The sequence below is a fragment of the Asterias rubens genome, chromosome 3 (genome assembly GCF_902459465.1).
Source record: "Asterias rubens chromosome 3, eAstRub1.3, whole genome shotgun sequence".
Lineage (NCBI taxonomy): Eukaryota > Metazoa > Echinodermata > Asteroidea > Forcipulatida > Asteriidae > Asterias > Asterias rubens.
The window spans coordinates 21,387,652-21,414,673 of NC_047064.1; the positions used below are offsets into that span (position 1 = coordinate 21,387,652).

Genomic DNA, 27,022 nt, shown 5'->3' on the forward strand with positions numbered 1-27,022 from the left:
TACCTTGGCATTCTGGCAAAAGAAGATCCATGAGACCAAAAGAAAGACTGAAACAAGGAAGAAACGGACAAGTGACGGGCCCTGAAATGTAGAGTAGATCAAAAATGGACCATATTCAAGATAGGAGTTTAGCGAATGTCCCTCATCCAACTGAACTCTAAACAAATGATGTTAACCCTACACCATGCAGTCTGTACTCTGGTACATACTACGGAGTCAGTAGTTACATACAACAGAGTACGTAGTAAATATTAGTCTCTGTTACCAGCCTGCTGTCAGTGGAATGAAATGTAGAGTAGACCAAAATGGCTCCAGTATGAATCATTTTCAAGATCCGAATAAGCAAGTCCCTTATCCAAATGATATCTTGACCAAATGATGTCAATCCTACAATCCTAGCACAGTCTTTATTCTCGAACATACTACGATCTTCAAGTTGTCCAGTTGTAAATATTAGTCTCTGTTACAAGCCTGCAAGCCCGCTTCCAGTGGAATTAGTCTCTGTTACAAGCCTGCGAGCCCACTGTCAGTATAATTAGTCTCTAATACAAGCCTGACAGCTTGCTTTCAGTAGAATTAGTCTCTGTTACAAGCCTGCGAGCTCGCTGCCAGTGATATTAGTCTCTGCTACAAGCGTGCGAGACCGCTGTCAGTGGAGTTAGTCTCTGCTACAAGCCTGCGAGACCGCTGTCAGTGGAATTGAACTCTGTAAGTGTTAACCTCCATGGTTTCGATGGTGAAGTCTGAATCAATTTCCATTTCGTTTCCGTCATACATTCCTGATAGCGATGTGGCCTGGAGGCCTCTGATGTTGAGATTTTGAAATAAATTCCTTGAAGAAACCTAAAAAAAGGATAAACAATATTTTTAAATTTTTATATTCAACAATGCTGATGTTGTTCTTTCTTCAAGAAACTTAACAGTTTCATTCATGATTACAATATCAAGTTTGAATGAAAGATGGAAGGTCATCGACTTGGAAATGTTGAAAGGGAATGGAGGGATGGGACTGAGAGGATGAGGGTGGGGCTGGAGGGTTCGAGGGTTGAGGCTACATGGCTGCGTGAAGGGGCTGGGTGGACAGGGTTTGATGGACAGGGATGGGGCTGGGCTGGAGGGGTGGTAAATAGGGCTTGGGGGACTGGGGTAGGGCAGGTTAAAGGAGATGGGGATGGAGCTAAGAGATGGGCTGGAGGGATGGGGCTAGGTGGACGACAGAGTGTGGACATGGCTGGGGGCAGAGGGAGGGGAGGGGAGCAGTTAGGGACAGGATCTTACCTTTCCGCCATTAGTCGAACAAGACAGAGCCAGTCCAGGATACCTACAGTCAAATCCTCTCCTATGAAGCAACAAGAAGGCTTCCCTCTTGGCCTCCACGGCGTTATTACTCTGCTGGATCCGAGTCCGTAAGTTCAAGAGGTGAATGTCACACGGCAACTGTTCGTCAAGAACCTGGAACTCTGGGATCAACTGACTTGAGGTTTCTTGACTCTCAGGAAGTGCCGTATGGGTGTAGAGAGGATGTTCTAAGGAGACGGATGCTGCGTGGCCGAGGAGGGAGGGGAACCCGGCCGGCTGTGCTGTACTCTATCAGAACAAAGTCATCAAATCAACAGGATTATTTATTGGATGTAGTTGGTGGTGCACTTGACCAGCAAACTGGAGGGTACAGGTTCGAATCCTACTCGGCCATTCCATGGCAAAACTGCCTAACTCAACATTTGTTGGTTTCTTATATGAGATCATTTCTGGGTAAATTGAGGGTGCTTTTTCCATTTCGAAGTTTAAAAGGCTTATTATGCATGGATGTGAATATACCATGTCCTATCTCGGCCTCTCTGCACTTTCATCCTCTTTTTATGACAAAGCAGATTATCTCGGTAAACACATAGTTAGGCTGTTTTGCCAAAGAAAGTTGGTACTTAATTTAACAATTTGGTTATAAGTAGATTTGTGGTTTAGTATTTTACACAGGTGTAAGTATATACCAGCAGTTTTGTTTTTGCGAGCACAAAGATTTTGTTGGTCATGATATATTTTAGGAGACAAACAATTTCTGAAGGATTGTACCCGATTCACGATAAAGCAATGCAGCATAACCAAGGCAACTGTGATGTGAAAATCAAGCGAAGACATTGTGAAGACATTGTGCAAAAAGAATTAGTTAAATAGTTAGTATTCAACATAAGGTAGTCAGTGCTTTGAATTTGGAAGATTTGGCGAGAGCTTTTTTTGACATGCAGTTCTTACAATGAATGTTATTAAATAATAATGATGATTTTGATTATGAAATTCCTACTGTCTGACCATTCAAAATCATCCACTGTAGTTTTGAAAAGTAGATAAGCTAGCTATCTGCAATATGATAACATGTATACTTTAAGTTCTGTACATAGTTGTGCCACCCTACAAAACCAGTACAGTTGAATAATTTTAAAGGGTTAGTCAACTCACTGGAAAATGTTAACTTTTTAATGAAGTTAGCTGATGTGGTTGATGATAACAATAAAGATGTTCAATTCCTATAATAACTGCGGTCCGATAAAAAATATATTGTCCCTTTTCATTTCCTTCTATGTTGCATTGTCAGTTAGTTTAGTTTCTTTAAAAAGTTAGGGTTGGAGACGTCCCTCTCCTGAAAAGATCCAACCATTCCACCAAGACGACGTAAGCAAGTTTCCACACATTGTTATTCTCACCAAAGAAACCGTGCAGTTTAGAAGCATTCCGCATCTCACAGCAAATCTGGGCCCCATCGTGTGGGACACAAAACAAATCACCCTACCTTACTATCCCCCTTTAGCCACCCCCATAGTGAACGTGGACTATTCCTGACCTGCTTAACTGTAGCGCCACCATCATTGCGCTCTATGAGGAGTTGGTAACTCAGTCCCGTCAGCTTGTTGTCGAGAACACCTTGTTGGAGGCCTCGGCTGTCATCCTGGTTCAAACGTCGATCTAGAACAACGTCTATCCAACCTGGAAAAGGATAACACCAAACCCAAATGGTTATAAATCATACCACTGGTAAAGACATTGTTTCCTTTTTAGAATTATTGCCAAGTGATTTAAAGCATCAAAGTCAAGTTTTGGTGGTAAAGTGTGGATTTGACGTTATGACGTTGTGTCCTTGAGCAAGATACAATAATTACTTCTCTTCGCCCAGGGGTATAAATGGGTACTTGCGAGGGTAGAGGTTGATATTGTGCAAGAAAAAGCCACTGGAGCGCCATGGCAGCTCAGATTGTACCCTCCCCAGGGAGCTGAGAAAGAATAAGTGAATGTTATTGGCCCAATGATCAGGGCACTAATGTAAAGCGCACTGAGACGCTATTGTGAAATGCGCTTTATAAGAAATCCTACTTATAAGAACTCGTTATTATTATTCTAAGACTTGCCTGTTTCTAGGCTTGCTACTCCAGACGGATGGCTGGTAAGGAGCGACATCCTAGTGCTGCTGGACTCCAGGTACGCCATGCTCGGCATCGGGTAATAGTTGGCTTGAATTGGAAGCTTGTCCAAGGTTTTCCGTTGCTGAAGCTGAAAGTTAAGACAAGAAGAAAACGATTTCTTATTATCTTGTTTTTCTGCCGGAACAACAGTAATGGGTATTGGGCATGTTGAACATGTCTTTTGGGCATCGGATAGCTGTGCCTTTCAGCGAGTTAAAATCATGTCTCTCATCGAATACATTCCGGCAGAAATCCAACACAAATTTGACATTGGAGAATTGTTAGATGACTACCTGTCCTAAATGAGTTTTGACAAGACCCCTTAAGAAGTTTGTCATAGAAAAAATTCCCATCTTGTTGAAGAGAAATTTTTTCAAGTCACTCATTTTTCCCCGCTATTCAAGTCAATGTGAACTAAAGAGAGGCTGGATAGCAAAATAGTCTGGTGCCATAGGGTGAAATGAGAATTACAACTACTTTTGTTACTGTAGGGTGCTTGGTATCGTACATTACCTGGAATCCATTGAGATCGGTGTAGAACGTCCTGTCTGGGTTCTGTATATCGGACTTGACTCTCATGATCAGCTCCTGGTTGCGAGTATTCCGGATATCCACATGGTTCAAAATATTTAATGATTGGGAATCCACACCTTGGGTAGAGAAATTGAAACAGAAAAGATGAGAGAGCTTAGCGGACATTTCTTTTTGTTCAGATCCTGTAAAGGGGGCTAAAGACATATCCTGAGGAGTGAGGGGTGGGGAGTTTGAACAAGGAGTACCAACACTTAAGCTGCATCACCTCAAGCATTCCAGCTTTCTCCTGAAGAAGAGCAGAGTATACTGCTCAAAACATCGAGACCAAACCGGACTCTTCTCAGAGCCAACACTCCCTCAAAAGAGATTTAATACATGGTTGTACCCGCAAGTTTACTACTATTCATAGTTTACTCTGTCACCAGACCTTACCTGTAGTTCCCTTGATGGTGACAAAGTGATCGACGTTCGGCAGAGCTGCGTAAACCTCCGACAATAGAGGGCCTCTTACCACTCGGATCAGCGGTTTATTAATAGTCATTGGCTGTAAAGAACAGAAACATTTCATTGTAAATTAAATGGTCTCAAGTCAATGCCACTGTTTTTAATTTTGGAGAGAAAGCATATTATTTCAAGTTGTTACAACTTATTCTAACAAACCAACTTTAAAAGCAAAACTTGCGTATCTGACTCACTGGTCCCTGGTAATTTCCAATGGACCTTAATCTATGTGCACAACCAGATATACAGTACTTCATGTTTGGACAAAATGTGGATTTCTTCTGTGTCCATTCAGTAATTGCTTTGCCTCTTTTATGAAAATTTGAAGGCTCAAGGCGGTTTTGAGAAGAAGAATAAAGAAAAAAGTCTTATAATGTTGGCATACCTTAGCAGGGCCATCTGGTAGGAAGAGATAAGCTCCACTTTTTGCTTTCTGCGACACTGTTCCATACAATAAGAATTGAAGCTCAGTAGCTGTGACTGCACCGTCAGACTTGGTCATCGTCGACTGCAAGAAAATACAACATTACTTTTAAACTTTATAACAGAGCAATGTTTTCAGGAGAGTCGCATAAATCCAGTGTACATGCCTAAATAATTTTCAACTCGCTGATACAAAAATTGTTTTTGTGAAATTGTTTTACTCATTTCTCAAAAACTACAGCACCTCAGCAAGCAATATTTTAAGGGAAGCTTTCTACCATTATCATCGAACCATGCAAGTTTAATGTAAATCTGTGGACATTTGTGTTTTGTGTCGTACAAATAGTACCCAAACCCCTTTAAATCATCTGAGACCTTTGTGTCATCTTTTGAGGCTTAGGCAAAATAAATCACCCGCAGTTGGCATTTTGAGGAAAAGCAACAGATTGTGGCCAAACTGAATCGAGGAAGGAACTATAATAGGAGAAGAGGTATGAGACGTATGAGAGGACTGGAAGGAGGAGTGATGTTTGTTGTAGTTTAGAGCGAATAATGAGATGGATGTTACCTTGAGTAATCCTGTGGTGGCTGAGAAGGTTGCCTTGATGTGGGAGTTCTCTATAGTGAAATCACTGGTAGGACTCAAAGAAACTTTCTCCACCACAAAAGGTCCCCTGGAAAAAACCCACAAACAAACCCAAAACATCTTTTACAAACCTTGAGACTGTGATGCAATGTTACTCCATAACAGATTAAATTAACATGAGAGTCAGTTAAGTTGGAGTACAATCTTAATTTCATTACCCAAATCCGTTTTGGTAGGTCGGTTGGTAAGTTGTTTGCAACAGCTAATTCTATTTTCTCTTTTTGTTTCTGCCAGTCATTCCTTTAGAAAATAACATTTTTCTTCCGGTCGTCACTACTTACCTTTTCTCTGTACCGCTTCCCGATACATGATACATAACAACCGAGGACAGACTGTGATGCGGAGACTGACTCTCTCCCATATCTCGGATCAGGTATTTCTTTAGGCCAAGCGGAGCTATATCAACGGCAAAAACAAGCTGCAAGTAGAAAAACCCCCAGAGTAAATTAAACTGTCCCTGTCAAATACAACACTCGCACTTTCAATGATGGTTGGCTGACCATTTGCTTCAAAATGATACAAAATTATATTTTTCTTTAACCCTTTCAGTCACAATGGTGACTTTAGGGTAGTCGCCTAAGATAACACACATTAATCAAGCCCGAGTACCGAGCAAAAAGGTAATTTGTTAAAAAGCTGTAGTTTTGTTCAACCGTTATGGTTTGAACATTCCTCTTTCTACCGTTTAACCTCTAACCTCTAACCTCTAACCTTTAACCTTTAACCTTTAACCTCTCACCTCATACTTGGTGCTGGCGGTCTGTGATCCATCCATCCATATCAGATTAGACTGACTCGGGATTAGATTATTCTCAGCGTCAGTCACTTTGACGTTGGGTGATGAAACATGAAGACGGATAAGCTCGTTTCTATGATGAGCCAGTGTGTTATAGAATACTGCAATGCTGTTCAGAATAAAGATCAATGTATATTTGGTTTAGGGTAACACCATGTGTGTATCTACTTGCCAGGTAGAGCTTGTTCTTAGAGAACTGTTTTCTATATATTCTACTACCGTAGAGTAGAATAATTGATGTTCGGGAGACTTCTCAGATCTGAAAAGAACTTTCCTGCTTTTAAACTAATATCTGGGCGGAAGGTATAGAAAATTGGCTGGGACTACTTCTTTAGCTTATAGGATCATTCTAAAGTGCACTACCGGGAGTGAGTTCTGGTCTCAACGTTTTGACTAGCTTGCTCTAGTCATCGTCAGGAGACTAAAGAGATAAGAGAAAAGTGGGCTAATTTATAGGAGTTCAGAGGTTTCAGTGCAGAGTCGGTCAACGCTCCGATTGGAGATCAACTTATCATAAACGGAGGGTGGGAAACTACACATCATCTTGTGTACGAAAATAGGGTCTGTACCTGGACATTTGCACGAAACCAATGGATTGAGACACCACATTAGTCCCGTTTCACACTGTATCTCCTATCCCCGTGGAATACAGCCCTGGGGATTCCTAGGCCTTTTGTGAAACCCATGGTTATCCCAGGCACACTTGTTTCAAGAAGACCCCAAGGTTTTACTGCTTACCCCTACTCCGGAGCAGGGGGTGGCTATTTCCATATGGAAATAAATAAATGATTTTGCCAAAGTGAATTAAAGTATTTACCTGGAGGCCTCCGTGGACAGCTTCAAAACTTTCTTTTCTGGTAAAGCGTCATGCTTCAATATCTCTGCATCCTAGGAAGAAAAGGCGAGTTCTTATATATTGCTTCACTTATAAAGTGCTCAATTGATTTGAAACATGATATCAAGACATTGGAAGATGATGTCAGCAAGAAAGTAATGTCCTACATTATCATCTGATACATATTGATTATTTAAATTGAAATGAGGGATATTGTATTGATTTCTCATGCACAGACTTACCACATCAAAATATGCCGATGATGGCGAATACTTGGTCTGATCAGGTGACAACAGGAAATGAATTGACTGCATCATGACCTTCCTCATATCGCTCACTGATATCAACAATCTGAAATAATCGATATAATAACACGTTAATAATTTATATGGGGCATAATGCAGGAGCCTTCATGCGAAACATAAAACATAAACGTAAAAAAAGAAAACTAAAAGACAAAAAAACAATTGTTACAAAAGAAAGATTCAAACAAATGAGTTCCTTTTGCAAATGGTGACCCCCCAAAATACGTCACAATAGAACCCTCAAGAGCCCTCTTCTTACCACACTGTCGCTTTACAACTATTTGTTTGAAGTGATTTAGACAAGACACTAGCGACCAGTCAGCGCATAAAAACATAGGCGTTTTGATTTAAAATGATTTATCAATAAAAAGTTATTAAAATGTCCTCAAGCTAAAGGCTGCATCGACACAAAGTTTCTGCATCGACACAAAGTTTTGTGTCTATTTTTGCATACTTTGTCCCATAATCCACCACAACATGATCTTTGGCCGTTCCAGTAATGGCATCGTGATGTTGAAACAATGCCAAGTTCCTTCTAGCCAACGTGACCATTCGGATTAGTGAATCCTCGTCAAACTTCTTTCCAACTCCCATCTGTCGAGCCTTGGTAGCGGCGACTGTGTAGATGATCTCGGCCGCTCTGAAACCACAAGGAAGGATAAAATTATGTTTTTATTTTGGAGTAGCTTTATTTGAGACTACGAATGTTATCTCATGCTGATTCGATTAAGTATAGCCTTCATTAAGAAGTTAATCATGGTCAAGAATTGTTCTTTAATTTATGTAATTCGTACAGTACAGAGCTGCCAACATTTGCATTTTGTAATAAGGAAGATTCTGTCCAACAATAAGGGAGATATTTAGAATTACATTCATTATGATAGGGAGGTCAATATGAACAAGTTTTCATAATCGGAGAGATTCTCAAATTTGTTCATCAAATCTTAGAAAAATTGGTCCATTATCAGATCGGGCACCAAATGTACGAGTTCTTGGTCGTTGCTTCCTCATTACCTATACCTTGGTTTGCTCAATGACAGCATATGTAAACCTAAATAGTTTTTTTGTAAATAACCGTTTCTAATTTCCACTCCAAATTGAAGAGATTGCATAATAGCAAGCTTCATTTATTTTCTATCACTGGAAAGATGGAATATTTGTTGTGTATGCTTGGTCGACTACAGTCACCTATGGTACAGAAGAGGGTATAAGTCATGAATACATTGTGGTCAAATCCTGGGGAAAACATCCTAGAAATCTACCGTACCTAAGATGAGATTCAAGGACCCTGTCCATGTTTTTGTAGAAGGGTCTTGAAGTGTAGTACCCAGACCAATAGTCTTTCTCTCGATCTGTGTAGGTGAAGAAATCCCCACTTAGCACCGGAAATCCCTGAGGCTGGTTCCCTATTCGTCCCTTGGTTTGCTCAATGACAGCACCAAAATAGTCAGACAGTGTGCCGAATTGTGCCTGTTTAGAAAGACAGATAAACAAACATGTGAACAGTCTAATTTTACATTCATAAATACCTCAGACAGTTTCGCTATTCCTATTGGTGGAGAGCGCGTCACGTGGGCGTGTTTAAACCTTTGTTTATAACCGGTTGTGAGTGGAGACCTCACGCTAGTCTTGATACAAGACGTTTCTTGTTACAGGCGATGCAGGCGCTGTCGGTGAAAGGAAAACCAGCGAACATGCACCTAGACTATACGTCACACGGCAATTCGACAATGCCAGTGTTAAACGACCGTGAAAGAACTAGTAGCTACCCTATTATTCCCTTAATTATGATTTGATTTACTTCTGGTAATGAAACCAAGACTGCCTCATAAGTGAACTTAATCACTGTATCTCACAAAAGCCTGAGGAAACCTGTAAACAAGAGGTGCTTGCTAACACAGGGGTTAACTCCTACTCTTCCAAGATTAGTGTTCTGGGTTCTTTAACAGCACTACCAATCCTAGTACGGTCCCATCCAAATGACATAGCAACTACACTGAAGTATCTTGTTTAAGGACACTTGGTTCTTTTCCATGCATTACACAACACACAGGACCTACGGCTTTACGTTCCATCTGAGGGACAAAAGCAATAAGGGTTCAGTGTCTTGCTTCAGGACACAAGTGTCATGACCTGAGCCCAATTTTATAAAGCTGTTTAGCAGAAAATTCTGCTTGAGAAATTGAGTGGGGCACCAGTCACAACAATGTAAACTTAATGTTATTTTGGCTGGTATCCTGTTTCTGGTTAGCAATACTTTTCTGTGCTTAGTACGTTTCTGTGCATACACGCTTTATGAAATTGGGACCAGGACTCGAACCCACACTCTGCTGGAGGATAACCAGTGACTTGACACCATTCCGGACACTGTTGACTAACCTGTACATTCCAGTTTTCATGGCCGTTCATATACTCAAAGAGTTTCTGGTAGTTGGTGTACTGCTGGTCCCATTCTGCGGGTTTGTCGAAGCGGAAGTCATCTCCAAGTGGAACGAGGAGGATGTTGGTTTTATAGAGGGAGCTCTTCTTGCGGTATTGATCCAGGAGAACTTCAGCCCTGAGGAAGGAAAAAGAGGAAACAAAATCATAGTTTGGGTTTCAGGCCTGTATGCTTCGTTGCTTAAAGGGCAAGGGCATCAAGGCATTTTCTCCTATGAGGAAATTGTAAATTTCTACTGTAAAGCATTTTAAGGCCACCAAGGCAATGACCAGGGGGCATGGAGGCAATTGCCTTCGTCGCCACCGTGAAGCATCATGCCTGGTGTTTGAACAAAGAAAGGGACCTGACCCAACTACCAATGGATTACCAACACTCTACCACCTGAGCTATCCGGCCCTATGTTGGCAGTCTCCCTCGCAGTCAATCATCGTTATTTAAGTGAGCCAACGTTAGATACAGCTGTGGCTGTAGTTATTAATTTTAGTCAACATGCAATGGAGCATTTTAATGGATTTTAAACATTTCCTGACTGGAACACCTTAAGAATTATGAATACAGAATTTTAACCACAATGGTCTTACTTTTTAGCGACGTTCTGATCAGTGATAGGCACAGGTGCTATTTTCCACGGGCAGTTGATTCGACCTCCGGGCAATCTCTTGAAATCATACTGGCAACAGATCTTAGGGTCTGGCCCACAGGTATGGGGAACGTCGTAGCTGTAGAACGGCATCATGTGACAGAACATGTCTGTACTAGAACCATGATCTGTAATCAGGGTACCAGACAGGGAAAACAAATCTTAGGCCATATAGGAACTGGCGGCTAAGGCTACAGCTACGACTGTTGCTAAGGATGCCTATACTTCAATGCAGGTTGATGCGGCTATCCAGCCATAGCCATAGCCATTGCCAGACATGGCTTTACAAGTTACATGAGAAAATTGTAAAAACAATGTGTACAGTCATTCTTCCAGGCTATCAGGGGCTGATTTCACAAAGAAAAGGGGCTGATTTCACAAAGATAGTCCTAACTTAGGACTAGTCCTAGGACTCTTTAGGAGTAGGTAGGTAAAACTGTTTTGAGTTTAGCAGCAGTTTATAAACAAAAGAGGTATTCCTAGAAGAAACAAAGCTGTGGAATTTGAGCAGAACTTCCTCATTAACATGGATTGTATGTAAAGTCACAACAATGAAAATGATTGTGTTAATGTAAAGAGGTAGACATAAAACAGTTAGTATACCCCAATTCTGTCGCCATAGAAACTCCAGTTTCTTCTCTCTTGCTAGGTACTTCTTGACGGCGTAGTGAACACGTTGTATGAGCATAGATTCAAAACCCATACGTTGAAGTAGATACGCCATAGTGGGAGTCAGGCCAAAAGGATCGATGGACCAGCCTGACTTTGGCTTCACTCCTGAAGAGCAATGATAATGATAATGATGATAATGGAAACTTATCAAATGCACAAATACACAAAAGTGCTCAATAATCGAAATGGAAACTTGATCCTCAGGTTGGACAAATCTAGAACGCAATCTGTAGTAAAGAATTACACTAGTGCTAACGATACTGTTCTGAGAGCTCCTTGGAATCTATAACTCCAGGGGTAACCATTGATATCATTGGCCATGTTTCACCTTTTGTGATAAATATTTAATTTAAATTGTTTTTAAATTGTCTCTTTTAGTTTATTTAATTTTGTGTGTGTTCTTTTAATGTTTTTAAAAATTCGGTCGTAATTTCAACATACCTCATAAAATTTTGATCCAAGTTTCAGACCTTCTTATCATCAATGGCTTTCAAAATTAATTGTTTCAAAATTTCCTTTCAGAAACTTCAGTAAAAACTTACCTAAAAATGCTTCTAACCATTCATGCCCCTCTATGAGTTGATCGATCATTGCAAAATAATTGGTATTTGCTTCATCGTTCATCACCCAGCCGCCTGTCACAATCTCTAACCGGCCCTCGTCTATTAACCTGCAATGTAATTGGTGAAAGGTTCATAATATTAGTGAAATCGACCTAATTGATGTTAATTAGGTTTTGTCTTCGAATTGAGTCCTGCCAGGATGGAGTTAATTCAAAATCTCTATTCCTATAAACCCTTGAAACACACAAGCTCAACCTTGCTACCATGGGCAGCGTCCAGTAGCTTTAACTGTTGTCACTGAAGAGAAACTCAGGCCTGATACTCCTTGCAATTGCCTCCATGCCCCCTGGTCATTGCCTTGGTGCCCTTGAAATGCTCCGGTAGAAATTTACAATTTCCCCATAGAGTGCCCTTTACCAAGAAGAAAATGTCTTGGCGCCCTTGCCCTTTCAAAACGAAGCATGCAGGCCTGGGAAACACTGAAAAACAATGCTGATTAGCTAACATAAAGTTCGGATTGGATGTGGCTAACATAAAGTTCGGATCGGATGTGGCTAACATAAAGTTCGGATTGGATGTGGCTAACATAAAGTTCGGATTGGATGTGGCTAACAGAAAGTTCGGATTGGATGTGGCTAACAGAAAGTTCGGATGGATGGCCAAACCTTTTTGTAATATCTCTGTTCTGTTGACTTGTGCTTTCCCACCACATCGAGAGGTAAGACATCTCAGCCCAGATGAACTTCATCTTGCTGTGTTCCTGAAGCTTGATGACCATATTGTCCAAAATGTGAACTGTTTGGTCATGGAAATATTTATCAACCGTCTTTATCCAACCTAGAAGGAATAAAATAATAAAATAGGAAGACTGTTTTAAACACCTTGCGCAGTAAACGTGTTTTCTAAATTTCGGGCAAATCAACCCCATGCCCTCCCACCTTCACCAAATAGTCCCTATATAATACCCATGCACGAAGATAACTTGTACTGACCAGAAATGCAGTAAAAACAAAATAACACTGGGTCAATTTTATCTGGGCCCAATTTCATTAGCAGAAAATGGTTACCAGCCAAAATACAAAGTCACATGTACATTATGTGATTGGTGTCCTGCTTATTTTTGCTCAACAGATTGACGTTGCCTTTGTTTTTTCTTTTCTTACTTTAGTTTATAACTTAATTAGCTGTTCCGACCTACCGTCGGAACAGGTTTTGTTTTTGTCTAGATTTTTATTGCTTTTATTATTATTCTTTGTTTCCGCCTAAAACCCCATTGCATTTGTACACGTTTTTTGTTTATTCCTAATCTCCCAAACCACAAAGTCAAAAGAGTTAAATCATATATCAAATTGAAGCTTAGAACTTAAGCTTAATTCTAAATGTCACAAATGTTAAAATTCTTAATTAATTAACCACGTGACCCTCATTTGCATATTTAATTGGGAAATCTTTGTAGCACCATATCTCAAGAAGTTCACGGCAGATTCTTACCCTGTTTGTTGGTATAGACTCCTTGGGGATTGGAGATTAATTTTGAAAAACCGTGACCTCAAGTTGACCTCTACTTCCGGGTTAACCGGAAGTGGGACTATATCTCAAGTACTATACAACCGATTTTCAAACTTTTTTCAGTTTTAGACCCCTTAGGCGTTAAAGATTAACTTTGAAAACCTTGACCTCAAGTTGACCTCTACTTCAGGGTCACCCGGAAGTGGGACCATATCTCAAGAAGTACACGGCCGATTTTTAGACTGTTTGTAGTTATAGACTCCTTTGGGATTGGAGATACATTTTTGAAACACCGTGACCTCAAGTTGACCACTACTTCCGGGTCAACCCAAAGTGTGGCAGTATCGATTTTCAAACTTTTTTCAGTTAGAGACTCCTTGGGCATTGGAGATTAGCCTTAGGTTACCATGACCCCATGTCGACCTCTACTTCCGGGTCAACCGGAAGTGGCACCATAACTCAAGACACTATTCGGCATTTTCGTCCTTTTTCAGTAATAGACTCCTTGGTCATTTTAGCACATAATCCAAGGAAAAGAACACGGAACAGCTTTGTGTTTGTTCACAAACACCTAATGTCTAGTTTTAGCTTGTAGTAATAGTGAACAACTCAAACCTAACTAAGCACAATCCCACATCTCTTGACTATTTAAGGGTTCTTTTTTCTTTTTTAAATACCCCATTACTCTAACCTGGGTCATTGTGTGAGTGTGGAATCAAGAAGACTCTTAATGGATCATCTTTCCACTGATCTGGACTCGTTGTGATATCAAATCCTTGTTTCCAGACACCGCCGTCTGGGTTATCAAACCGTAACGAGTCGTACACATCCAACATCTGGAAAACAAAATAAAAACAGCTCAACAAAACTGCATGTAGCTTAAGTTTCTGGATTATCAAACCGTAACGAGTCGTGCACATCCAATATCTGGAAAACAAAATAAAAACAGCTCAACAAAACTGCATGTAGCTTAAGTTTCTGGATTATCAAACCGTAACGAGTCGTGCACATCCAATATCTGGAAAACAAAATAAAAACAGCTCAACAAATTTTCATGTAGCTCAAGTATCACCAACAGGCTCCAGACATCTTGGCCCAGATATCATTAGAGAATGCAGGATATTTTGGATTTGTTTTTTGATGGGAATTCAAAGGTTTTTCAAAATCCTTGCATGATTATAACTCCTGCCGCTTTCCATGTTGTATCGTAAACTGGAGTGTGATCCCTGGTTAATAGTTGTATTGTCTGGCTTCTGACTGGTACCCCGAACAAAAATAATGACAGCCACTTCAAAGTTGAGGGCTACACTTAACTGATTTGGGCTGTTAACCAAATCAACTGCCAGCAGGGACACATTGCCAGCTACAGCACATTCCGTAAAGGATGTAGGCATGGTATCATCCACTCCATGCTTGTACGAGCAGAAAGTACTACCTTCCCAAAAACTGATAACTATCTCCTAAAATTTCCTTAAGGAAGTTCAGGGGTGGATTGCACACAGAGTTAAGACTAGTCTCTCGAGTAACGAAGAGCCTTAGTTTTTTTTAATAGGAGTCCTTAGAGTAGTCCTAAGTTAGGACAATGTTTGTGAAATCGCCCCCTGGACAAACAAAACTTACATTTGACTAATTTCAAAACAAAAACAGCTCCTTATTTCTCTCAACAAAACTTTACCTGGACGTCTGCGGTGTTCCCATTCGGAGCTGCACCAAAAGCACATTCCTCTGTGAAGATTTCCGCCTTTGCGACGGTAACAGCTGGCATCGTCTTCCAATCCTGCTTCAAGTCTTTGGAATCCACTATCACAGGCTCATGTATCGCCTCAGGTTTCTTAACAATGACTTCCTCTTTCTTTGGAGTTTCTTCCTCTTCCACTAGATTTGGAAGATCGGGTATGATTCCATTGGAGAGTGACTTGACAGCGTTTCGGAGCTGATTTATTGTCTTTTGGTTGCTTGAGAGATCATTTTCTAAAGCGCCTATTTTTTGTTGTAAAATATCAATATCTTCCTGCATTTGAGGAGAAATATCACAAAATGAATCAAAAATTATCATTAAGGCCTGGGCCCAATTTCATAGAGCTGCTTAGCACAAAAATCTGCTAAGCATGAAATTTTTGCCTGGTCATGTTAAATAAATCCTGTTCTAGCATAAACAATTTGAGCTACCAGCCCTTCGGTCTTGTGGATTTTCCCAAAAATTATTATCGACTTGAATGCCCCAAGTTGAGACGATAGCGGGACGTGTGTCCATTATATCTATAGAAAAGGTATCCTTCCCAAAACTTTCTATCAGATATTAATATTACAACAGGCCTGCGTGTTTCATTTTTGAAAGGGCAAGGGCACCAAGGCATTTTCTCTTTGATTAAAGGGCACCCTATGAGGAAAATGTAAATTTCTACTGGAGCATTTCAAGGGCACCAAGGCAATGACCAGGGGACATGGAGGCAATCGCCTTCAGTGCCTCTGTGAAATATCAGGCCTGTTACAATACATAAATTACAAAACAAGTTGGTCTCAAAACTTACATGTGAGAATTTCTGTAGTTTCAATCTTGTATCGTACGGACCGGACATTTCACCAAATGACTTTGTTTGATCCAACATCAAATACATGGACATGATTACAACAAAGAAGATGGCAGCGCCCATCAGCGCCATGTAGGTCTTCATCTTGAATGAGGTTTTAGCTTTCACCTGTGAAATAAACAGTTCTACTCATCATAAAACTGAACAAACTAATTATGTTTCAATCTTGATTTGTGGCATTTTATTTCATTATACATAATATGACAGTTACTTCAATAAAAACTGAAACAAAACCGACATTCACTTTCAGTTAATTAGAAAAAAATTGCCACATCCTCTATTCTATGATGCTGCCATCACCACTTTTACATTCGGTACGGTATGAAGTAAATTAGCAATTACTCGATAGTATATTCCTTTCAGTAAAATTTAATGAAAAAGTGTTTGCTTGATTGATACGAAATATTTTCCAGTCTTTTGGTGACTGTGGGTGACAGCACACACACGTGTATGAGTGTGACCTACTCCTAGAACTATGAAATTCGTTCCGCTGTCGTTTCGTGGAGAGGATAGCGGAACGAACCTCATAGTCTATAGATCTAGGAGTATTAAGTGTGACCATGCATGGATGACGAATTATCAGGAATAGTTTCCGTATGGCGCCACCACTTTTTCATTCGATATGAAATAATATAGTATCAAATTTACTTGATTGATATATCCCTTTTTGTAAAAATGAGTGAAAAAGTGGTGGCGCCATACGGAAAGTTATCCGTTGCTTTTTGTGTCATGGTCATGTGTGCATGTTGGGTTGTATTGTTTGTATACTGTACATGCTTTTGCGGATAACTTTCCGTATGGCGCCACCACTTATTCACACATTTTCTACAAAAAGGGAATCTCATTGAGGTAAATTAGATACTATATTATTTCATATCGAATGAAAAAGTGGTGGCGCCATACGGAAACTTTTCCAAAGGAACTTTACCTCGCATGATTGGAAATGCATAAAATCATTTACGCTGTTGTTGCATGGTTGTTGTAATTGAGTTGTGCATTTTTTTTATTCATCATAAGCCAACACATAGTCTGGTAATTTTGTTTACATATGTGAAGTGCTGATATTCAGTCTGGCTTCTTGACTTGTTTAATAAACACCGTGTGTGTGCCAACGTCATCAAATTGAAATTGCTCATGTTGAATCGCCGAGCGAAGCCTGTGTTAATTTACATCTACGGAAGAACGATCGTATCATGATACAGTGGATTGAACTCGTGTGATTACTGAAAGCAAATAATTTAATAAACGCAAGGAAACTGACCTACATTTCAAAGTTTATCCCAACTTGTATCCCACCGAACGTACATCCAAAGGCGCCTGTGGTTTTACCTTGAGGTCAACTTTAAGGTCAATTATGATGTCTGGCATTCCGCCGCATGCGTAAAAAACCGACAGGTGTTCGGGTCAGGTTAACAGAGATTTACAACTACACCCGGGAACCAGACTAAATTTGGTGGGTGTTGACATTTTTAACACAATTCTTGTCGCGCTCACTGTCACCGGTTGTTGGACTGAAGAAATGACTCAACTAGACGAATAAATTATTTCATGTTTCACGGTGATCATGAGTTATTTCGAATGTATGGACTTGATTTGTATATCTACACATGATTGACTGTACCGAGCTACAAATCAGAGACTAATTTTATACAATGGAGGCGTTTTTAAGAGAGACGAAACATTTGTTGGTAAGTGGATTTTAACTTTTTGAAGAAATATTGTTTTACTTTCTAGGAGGACCATGGAGCAGACTAGTGAGTGTATTCACTATTTGTGTGAGTGATTATTGGTATCACATGGGGGTATTGACAGTCTATCTTACATATTTGTTAGATACAAAAATTTACAGTGTGAGCTACTGACTTATTGTATAAACCTTTTGCTAAATTAATATTGAGCTTCAAAACCAACCAGGAACATTTCTGCAACCACTTTTTCATTAGTATTGAATTTATTTAAATTTGGGTAAAACTACATTAAAAGGGATAAAAAAGTGGTGGCAGGATACGGAAATATTTCTATTGAAGGTCCAAATTCAATGACTAATTTCAATTAGTAATTTTGTTTTAATCTGTAATAAGCTTTAAGAATTAAACTTTTCAATGTTATCGGTGCCAATTTCCAGTAAATTAACATTTATAAACTGTTTCCCAATCCCAGACTTAAAAATAAGTACTTCAGTCTGGTGTCAGTACGCACTTCATACCAGTGTGTTGTGTTTGGCAGTATGGTTGTCTATTGTATCATTTTAAGGCTGTGCACTCAAAAGAAAGAAGATCAATATATTTCTTTTTAAGAATTAACTGTTGAATAAATTCTTTTATTTAGCTTTTAATGATACAAAAGGGTTAGGCTATTGTATTTCTGTACAAAATGTAATTACCAAGACAATTCTCAAAGAAATAAAAATAACCTTGTATGAATAACGAACACCAATTACGAACAACAATTAAAATAGTACAGAACATAAGATGACTTAAAAACAACTTGGTATCTTGGCCAAATATACATTGACGCTTCAGTCTTAAAATGTAAAAGGATATGTCAAAAAGTATGGTAACATCGATTTGTACGCGCAGGGCACAAGATAAGCCATTGAGCAACCACCTATTAACCTCGTTTCGAGGGCGCCCTTCATGTACGGTCTACTCATAAAAATAATCAATATTTGCCAATAAAAAGGATCGATTAACAAGGATTCTTCTTGTATTGAACTTTTCAATTTATCATTGCGGATTTAATGCAATCAAACTGTTTAAATGTCACTTCTTAACAACATCTGGTTATTAATTTGATTGATCAAAATCTATTTTTAAAATCAATCAATTTGTACTCTTTATTTGTGATAAATGTATCCCTCAATCCTATCTAAAGTCAATGACAGGAATGGAATGTTATGAAAATCTAGGTTAAGTTCTGTCAATTTTTGACCTTAAAAAAAAAAAAAAAAATGTTGACAACAAAGGTTGCCAAATAGACCTTTAAATGCATTGACATCATCCAGCCGCCATCTTAGAGGTAACAGGATGACGAAACAATGAAGATTCAGAGCAGATTTGTATGCACACAGTGCACAGGATTTGCCAATGAGTTCATGTGCATTAAGGTGTATCGTTACACTTAGTCAGTGGTAACTCTTATTTTAAAAAGATTTGGAGAAGTCTGGGCCCAATTTCATGACTCTGCTTAGTACCGTAAAATCCTGCAATTGTCTGGCCCAAAGAATCAGGGCAAGTACACTTACAGGGCAAGTGCAGAACTCTATGGTGAGCAGAACCAACAAATTGGGCCGTGAAGTTTAAGGTCTCTGTTCACAACATGGAGTTTTTCTAAGCTCAATTATTTAAAAATGCTGGACACAACTGGTAATTGTCAAAGACCAGTCTTCTCACTTGGTGTATCTCAACAGATGCACACATGTAATACATGTATAACAAACCTGTGCACATTTGAGCTCAATTGATCGTCGAAGTTGCGAGCTCAATGGAAGAAAAAAACGCCCTTGTCACACGAAGTTGTGTTCTTTCAGATGCTTGATTTCGAGACCTCAAAATCTATTTCCGAGGTCACGAAATCAAGTTGGTGGAAAATTACTTCTTTCTCAAAATCTACGTCACTTCAGAGGGAGCCGTTTCTCACAATGTTTTATACTATCAACAATTATTTTGAGTAATTACCAATAGTGTCCACTGCCTTAAAGAGACATGACCAAGAGGTCTGATTATCTCAGGTATGTATGGAACAGGTACGGAACATTTTAGCATGTCAGCCATCAAACCGTCTGAAAAATATTGATAAATCAATATCATAATCAATATTATGATAAACCATACAATTGTATAAATGATATTGTTTGATTGCATTGGCCCAATGCGTCACCTCTATAGCTTCCCTGGATCTAGTTCCCCACAGGCGAAGCAAGAACTTTCAACTTTCCTGTTACCGACAAGGACAACATGTCCTCTGATTTTTCATTTTCATAGGAATCAGCCCAGGGTGACTCTCGCAAGAATATTCATGTCGTCCTTGGCAACGAGTCATGTGACTTAGACTCTGCTGTTTCAGCACTGGTGTGGGCCTATCATTTATCAAAGGTATGATTAGGACAGTATGACCTTTGACCCCCTTCTCATCCATTTTGCTTTTTCCCATCTCATCTTTGTATTAAAAAAATTTGTTCTCATAATCAAACTTCCTAAAGAAATTAGAATAACATAAACAAAATCGTAAATCTCGAAATTGTGACATAAATTGTAACTAAAAACTCTGACTGGTTATGAAAAAAAATTGTTCTCACAACAATTGAATTTCATAATGGTGTAGTTCTCAAATCAAATTACATTGTAAGAGAAAAACAAACTCATTTGTGACCGTTTGCTTTTATTTTCCTTCAACTGATTAGATTGTATTAAGTTCCAATGTTTCACTACAGATGCATAGTAATTGAATTCCTGGAACTTATCTTGTTTTTATCAGACCTGTTCTCTGATTAAACTTATAGGAATCAAAATTAAATGACCTCTTTGACCTGACCTCTAAATCATTTAAGCTTGAAAGAGGAAACAAAAATGCATAATGTACTGATATAAATCCTGTAGCATACAATGTAATACATACTAAAGGCAGTTCATAACCAAAGTCTGTTCAAGCCTGATAAGGTTTACTGGTGACCTGGGAATTGTTTTAAAAAGCCAAAAAACAAATATTGATACCAACGTTCCACCCTAGGATATTTCAAAATTGTGCGCTGCATTCTGGACCAAATTCTTCAAAGTTTTTCCTAGGCAGGCAGGCTGAATTGAAATAGGACCCTCAGAACGTTTTTACTCAATGTTTATCTTTGAGTTGAAAAGCACTCTTTTGCAGTCTGGGTCATTCGAGCATTCTAAATGTTTGTTTAAAATCTGGTCTCAAACTTTGGTCTGTTTTTTTCTTCTTATTATTTGCCCTAATTGACACGTACCATTGGCTCTAATTGACACGTTCCGGAACCTAATTGGTGCATATTGGTTTGGTACGCTAGCTCAAGTGCATAGGGAGAAACCTGGAGGCTAGTATAGTACTTAATATAGGGTTGGGAAGGAATAGTAATCTTTCTGCACTCTTTCAAACGACCCAAGAAGTACAAATTGTTTTAGACCTTACATTTTGTTTTCAATTCATATCAATATTGGTTTATTTTATAAAAAAACATCACCAAATAAAAAGTCAAAGACTATGGGAATTTGGTTTACAATACATCACAGTTTCGATGTTTGTTTGTATTATTCAAAATGATTGTGTTGCCATCAGTTATTGATAGTAAACATAAATTAATGGGCTACACATCTGCCAAACACCTCTTAGCCGATTTCCTCATTTCCCTGATCCTTGTGTTTCCGTAGCAGGAAGAAACACAACACAAGTGGGACGTCGTTGTTCCTGTACTCAACATTCCCCGCCATGACTTCCCTCTCCGCACAGAGGTCACTCACTTCCTGTCTACACTGAATCATGACGACTCCTTGGTCTTCAGAGACGACGTCAACATAAATAACTTGCATGCCGATGGACGCCTATCCCTCACGCTCGTTGATCACAACACACTGTCCAGAGCAGATGCCCATCTGGATGCGGTTGTGAAGGAGATCATAGATCACCATAGCAATAATCGCCATGGCGATGACGAGGAGGAGATCTGCGTGACAATTGAGACGGTCGGGTCTTGTTGTACTTTGGTAGCCGAGAAAATTCTGGCGGAGAATTGTGACGTCATTGATGACGGCATTGCCAAACTTTTACTTGGTAAGTTTTTCAACTGTTAAGTCATTTTAATAAATGAATTTCTTGTTTTGGATGAATGCAGTTTTTTTTAGAGTGTGTGATTATATGGGACACAAACGCAGAATTCCAATATCGGGGATTAGAAATTGTAACCTTTTAAATGAATTCAGACTTTTTAATATTTGCCTTGTGAAAAAAAGTATGGTATTTTGTATAGTAAATGTGTACAAAAAACATGCTTTTTGATTGACTTCTCTAGTGCTCAGAATACCCTTCTTAGAGCTCCATGGAATCTTTAACTCCAGGAGTCACCAATAGGTTGAAAAGCCATCATTTCAACTTGAAATTTGGATCCTACTTTTAGACCTTTTTGTAAACAATGACCATGACCCCTGCAAGATAAGCTGTGCCATAAAACCAGGCCCTGGTGAGCGACCAGAGTTGTATCTGTTTGCACATGTAGTCTGCCTTACAACGTATAACCTGACACTGTGTGCAAACTTTAGTGTGGTAGACAGTTTCCTCTTGTTTTGCATGGTAAAGTTCCATCATACGTGTATGCTCATTTCCGTTGGCTTTGACCATGAATGACACACAGGAATCCATTATTAATTTCAATCTTCAAGTCTACTCCAGAACTTTAAGCTTAAAAGAGCAGGCATGGAATTAAATGAAGGCCTTGTTTATGGCCTCTGTTGCCTCTTGCCTCGGTGCCCATTCAAATTTGGTCTCAGGCCTGTATGCTTCGTTTTTGAAAGGGCAATCCCGCAAAGCCACCAAGACATTTTCTCTGTGGAAACTGTAAATATCTACTGTAGCGTTGTAAAGGGCACCAAGGCAATAATCAGGGGGCATGGAGGCAATCGCCTTCATTGCCTTCGTGAATGTATGGTATCAGTACTGTAATCAATCTTTGTGACACACTTTGCGAAAAATGGAAAAGGGCTTGCCCGCAAAAAGATGAAATTACAGGCCTGGAAGAGGTTGGAACATTTAATAAAGTAGAGTCAGTTACAATGTCTGCAGCTTTAATTTGATTGATAAAGATAAACTTACAGTAGTTCGGGAAATGTACCTAGGTTGCACTTTGAAACTTTCTTGTCAGCTTTTTTGTGTGTATTTGTAGGCAAAAGTTCAACACGAACACAAACTTTCAAGTCTTGCGCATATTTGGAATGCGTAATTGTTATAAAGCAATGTGGATAGTATATGAAAATCAAGGGTTTCTTAAAATGTTTGCAATCACACAAAATCAGAGCTAGCCCAACCCAACTCTCTCTCTCTGATTCTGCAGAAAGTTCCCTAACAACAAATCAGTTTTTCAATGTTGTGATGAACAAACTTGAAAATCTCGCTGACTATGGAAACTTTTTCCTGATTTTATTTGTTGCTAAAATAGGCCTACATTTTGTATCTCCTTGAATATTGACCTGAATCTCCCTGATTGTAAGATGCAAATGTTGGCAGCTCTGCAAGATGCGTATGGCAAACTATGGCATGTGACCTATACACTGTGCACTATAGGTATCATACTTCAAAGCCTAGCTCTGCATCTTGCAGGGCTGAGCGCCTTGATATGCCCCTATAGGGGTAGGATAAAGTGTTATAAGATCAATGTATACTATCCTTAAAAAACTTTTCGTAAGCTGAGTGGAACGCATCCAAATAAAAATGCATTGTAGGTCTGGGTGAGGTTATTAAACACGGTGCATCATGCCTCCAGCCCCCAGTGAACGGCGTTCAGTTCTTTACAAGTACTGTACGTGCGCTGCGCACATCAACTGTCCATTGAGTTTATAGCTTAGAGCACATTGAACATGGTAGACATTCCATACATTGCATGCATTCACACAGTAGTGATGAAGATCACAGTCATAGTGAAGACAAACTAGTCATATTGAAACATGGATCTTAAAGGGGCAATCCATGACAAATTGTTGCAGGTTTAAAGGAATAATTTTAACTGATGTACATGTGTACTTGTCTGAATATAGGCAGTTGGTATTAGAGTGATCCCTTTATAATACTCTTCACCCAGTGGAGATATTTTTTGCAGAGCAACCCAGAAAAAGGCAACCAAGTTTGTAGTCCTCTCACAGCGTCCCTTGCATGACCCTCTAATTGTATTAATTTATGGCAGTTGTATTTTTCTGTGTTTTTGACATCAGATGATATTTGTTGTGGAGCTGGTAAATGGTTTTTACATACATGTTCTTATCGGGCACTTGAAGGTCCTAGAAGACTGCACCTGGGTGCTGAGTTGCGATCTCAAACTCAGCACCACAGGTGCAAGAGAGTGATTTTTTCAGTTGACAGCTTCTGTGGAAAAATGGCCTCTCTGAAGTAAAATGCAGGGCACAACTGTATTTTGAAAGGGCTCGGTTTAAGGTTGGTGGCTGAAATGTTAAACTAAAGATCTCGCACAAAGGTCTTTCTGACATTAGACAGTTATTATGCACAATATTGATCAAGCGCTTCCAAGTCTATTATAATAGGCCTTGTGTTCATCGTAATTATAGCATTATAGCATGCGTGGGCTGCAGCTGCACGCACTAGACTTTGGCTCTACGATGAAAGTTCTGCTTGGGCATGCAGCTTAGGCCATGTCCGAAATGGCGGAAACGGCTACGGCTTTGGCTAGATTTCCATGAAGTATAGTACTATGCAAGTCCTCGGAAATAGTTGTAGCCATAGCTTTGCCACCAAATTGGATACAGCCTTATAGGCTCAGCCTGTTTGAAGCTTCACGGAATATGTGTTTTTTTGACGAAAAAAAATTGTATTTATTTATTTATTCTTTAAAATAAGTAACGAAACCTTTTGATGCTGAAGTCGTGATTTTAAAAAGGCCATGAAGTTATCGCCCACAGAAATGAAACATCACACATTGTCTTTGTTGTTGACATAAATGCACGGTAAATTCCCTCTTTTAGCAGTCTGAAAGGCAGGCACATCTGTCGATATTGATTAATGGAGTTTATGTCATGGACTTTAAATTATCAAATCAAACACAACCAATGATAAGGGTCTAGCCAGCACTAACCATGATTTTATGCAATCTAGATCGTAGCCTAGATAGCAGACAGGCTTTTAGCTCAGTTTGTATTTGACAGAATTTTAAGTGTATTTCGGGTTTCGTTTTGTACATTTTTTCTCAGAAGGGATTTTGAATTTGGAGATAAGGTTTTCTGCTACAAAACTTTAGATTGTACAGTTTAGAATGTAAAACAAAATGCAGTTCTGGATTTTCATCTTTGAAAGGGCAAGGCCATTTTCAACTTGCAAAAAGCACTCCCATTGGAAAAGCATAAAGTCAATGGCAAACTTTTGAAGGGTCAAAGGCCAAGACTAGGGGCAACGGAGGCCATAGACTTTTTCGTAAATACTGGGGCGCGTGCATAAAGCTTGGAATTAGGTGCATTGTGGTCTAGCTGGTGATCAAATTTGATCCATATCTATCCCACAATGCACCTCATTCAACAGTCTGTGCTTGCGCAATGGTAACTTGCGAAAAGGTCTATGATAAATGGCATAGATGTCAAAGTAACAAATCTCACTGTTTAGGCCTACAGCATCGAGGGGATGAGTTTTTGAATGATCAGTATTCATGCTAGTACCAGCATGTTTGAAAACTCAGGAATAAACTGAAAATTCTTTGCACAAAAATGTTGTATTGAATGAAGTCATTGAACATTTTTAGTTTTTGAACAATATACGTTTCAAGGGTATCGAACACAGTACCGTGCTAACGCCATATTGAATGAAGTCATTGAACATTTTTAGTTTTTGAACAATATACGTTTCAAGGGTATCGAACACAGTACTGTGCTAACGCCGTATTGAATGAAGTCATTGAACATTTTTAGTTTTTGAACAATATACGTTTCAAGGGTATCGAACACAGTACCGTGCTAACACCATTTTACTGTGAGACTTGAGACTTGTATTATTTACTTCCTTTTTTCACTTAGGGAAGTTCTACATGTATATAACGGAAAATGAGTGCGTCACAAACCTGAATTTGACCTTAGAGCCCCTGTTTAAATAAACATGCTTAGCAAAAAGCCAAGCACCTTCCTACACCGCTGGTCACTTCCTCCAAGTTTTACACACATGGATATTTGGTTGACAGAAACCATAGAACAAGAAACCATAGAACAAGAAACCAACTTAAAGCCATTATACACTTTCGGTACAGACCAAAAAAAAAAGTTCACAGATTTACAAATAATTTACAGGGTTTACAGAAGGTAATGGTGAAAGACTTCTCTTGAAATATTGTTCCATGAAATGCTTTACTTTTGAGAAAACATTAAAACAATATCAATTCTCGATAGCGAGAATTACGGATTTATTATAAACACATGTCATGACACGGCGAAACGCGCGAAAACAGGAGTTGGTTTTCCCATTATTTTCTCCCGACTCCGATGACCGATTGAGCCTAAATTTTCACAGGTTTGTTATTTTATAATATAAGTTGTGATACATGAAGTGTGGGACTTGGACAATACCGTTTACCGAAAGGTTCCAATGGCTTTAAAGGGACACATTGCCTTCATGCTTTTAGGTGCTGCGATTCCAGTTCACGGCTGTATTGCCCGTTACCGACTGCTTCCAAGTTTTGTTAACTAGGTTATGGCAGTTTCTATGGCTTTTAACTGGCACCCCTGAACAAAGATTTTGACAAATCCGAAAGCAGTGTGTCCCTTTAACAGTTTTTTTTTACAACCTGGAGTTGGACAATGTGTTTGCACACAGCTACAAGGAAGTACATCATACATTATTCAACTAATTATACCCCATGCAAATCTTTTGAGTTCAATTGTGACTCAAACTCTAACAGTATTGTAGAAGAAAAAAGTTGTGGGTACCACACCTTGCAAAGCTTCAAGTACATGTAAGGGAATCAGTGTGTGGTGAAGAGGTTTTCAACTAGTGGTTTAAACCCGCGCCGAGGCCTGGACTTGATAATTTTACCGAGACGAAGTCGAGGTAAATCGCGCAAATTGCGTAATGTGGCACAACTGTTCAAGCTGTTGCTTTCGACCAATAGGCAATAGGAATGAAGAAACTGTCTCATAAGCACAGGTGAAAGCTCGCGTGTCACGCCCATGTTTCAACACTTTTTACTGGTCATAAACAATGGTTTATACACACCCACGTAACGCGCTCTCCACCAATAGGAATAGCGTAACTGTCTGAGGTATTTATGAATAACGCTTTAAAACATTTTCTAAAATGTTTGGTTGTAATTGTTTTGGGAGTGATTCAGAGGGCATTTCTCTCTTAGTAAAAACATTGTTTTGTTTGACATGATTTCAGTCATTTGTTTTTGTTGCTGACTTGATG

General features: G+C 39.3%; 2 protein-coding genes across 8 annotated transcripts in view; one reads left to right on the forward strand and one right to left on the reverse strand.

The window, feature by feature from the left end:
* Window positions 1-465: 465 nt before the first annotated feature.
* On the reverse strand, window positions 466-17,216 carry LOC117288503 (alpha-mannosidase 2-like). Of its 3 annotated transcripts, none has more exons than XM_033769387.1 (23): window positions 17,169-17,216; window positions 15,848-16,015; window positions 14,992-15,327; window positions 14,008-14,152; window positions 12,473-12,644; window positions 11,787-11,914; window positions 11,176-11,349; window positions 10,514-10,700; window positions 9,872-10,049; window positions 8,760-8,962; window positions 7,947-8,132; window positions 7,430-7,538; window positions 7,170-7,240; window positions 6,296-6,461; window positions 5,838-5,974; window positions 5,479-5,584; window positions 4,873-4,995; window positions 4,419-4,530; window positions 3,966-4,102; window positions 3,399-3,540; window positions 2,837-2,979; window positions 1,279-1,587; window positions 466-843 (listed from the first exon to the last, which is right to left on the reverse strand). In XM_033769387.1, exons 2-23 carry the CDS (start codon window positions 15,989-15,991, stop codon window positions 691-693), a joined length of 3,561 nt encoding a protein of 1,186 aa, XP_033625278.1. In that variant the 5' UTR covers window positions 15,992-16,015; window positions 17,169-17,216; the 3' UTR covers window positions 466-690. The 3 variants fall into 3 exon arrangements, with proteins under 3 accessions (XP_033625278.1, XP_033625276.1, XP_033625277.1); XM_033769385.1 differs by having other exon boundaries at window positions 2,786-2,979; XM_033769386.1 differs by having other exon boundaries at window positions 2,786-2,979; window positions 17,173-17,207.
* A 131-nt stretch (window positions 17,217-17,347) lies between these two features.
* LOC117288506 (protein prune homolog 2-like) overlaps window positions 17,348-27,022 on the forward strand; it is a 38,203-nt gene continuing 28,528 nt past the window's right edge. For 2 of the 5 annotated variants that reach the window (XM_033769389.1, XM_033769392.1), the window contains exons 1-3: window positions 17,355-17,595; window positions 19,891-20,001; window positions 21,292-21,691. In XM_033769389.1, coding sequence (XP_033625280.1) covers window positions 17,560-17,595; window positions 19,891-20,001; window positions 21,292-21,691 — 547 coding nt within the window. In that variant the 5' untranslated portion in view covers window positions 17,355-17,559. Of the gene's footprint in view, window positions 17,596-19,890; window positions 20,002-21,291; window positions 21,692-27,022 lie in introns of all 5 variants that reach the window. The other 3 variants (XM_033769393.1, XM_033769394.1, XM_033769390.1) reach the window with 3 other exon arrangements.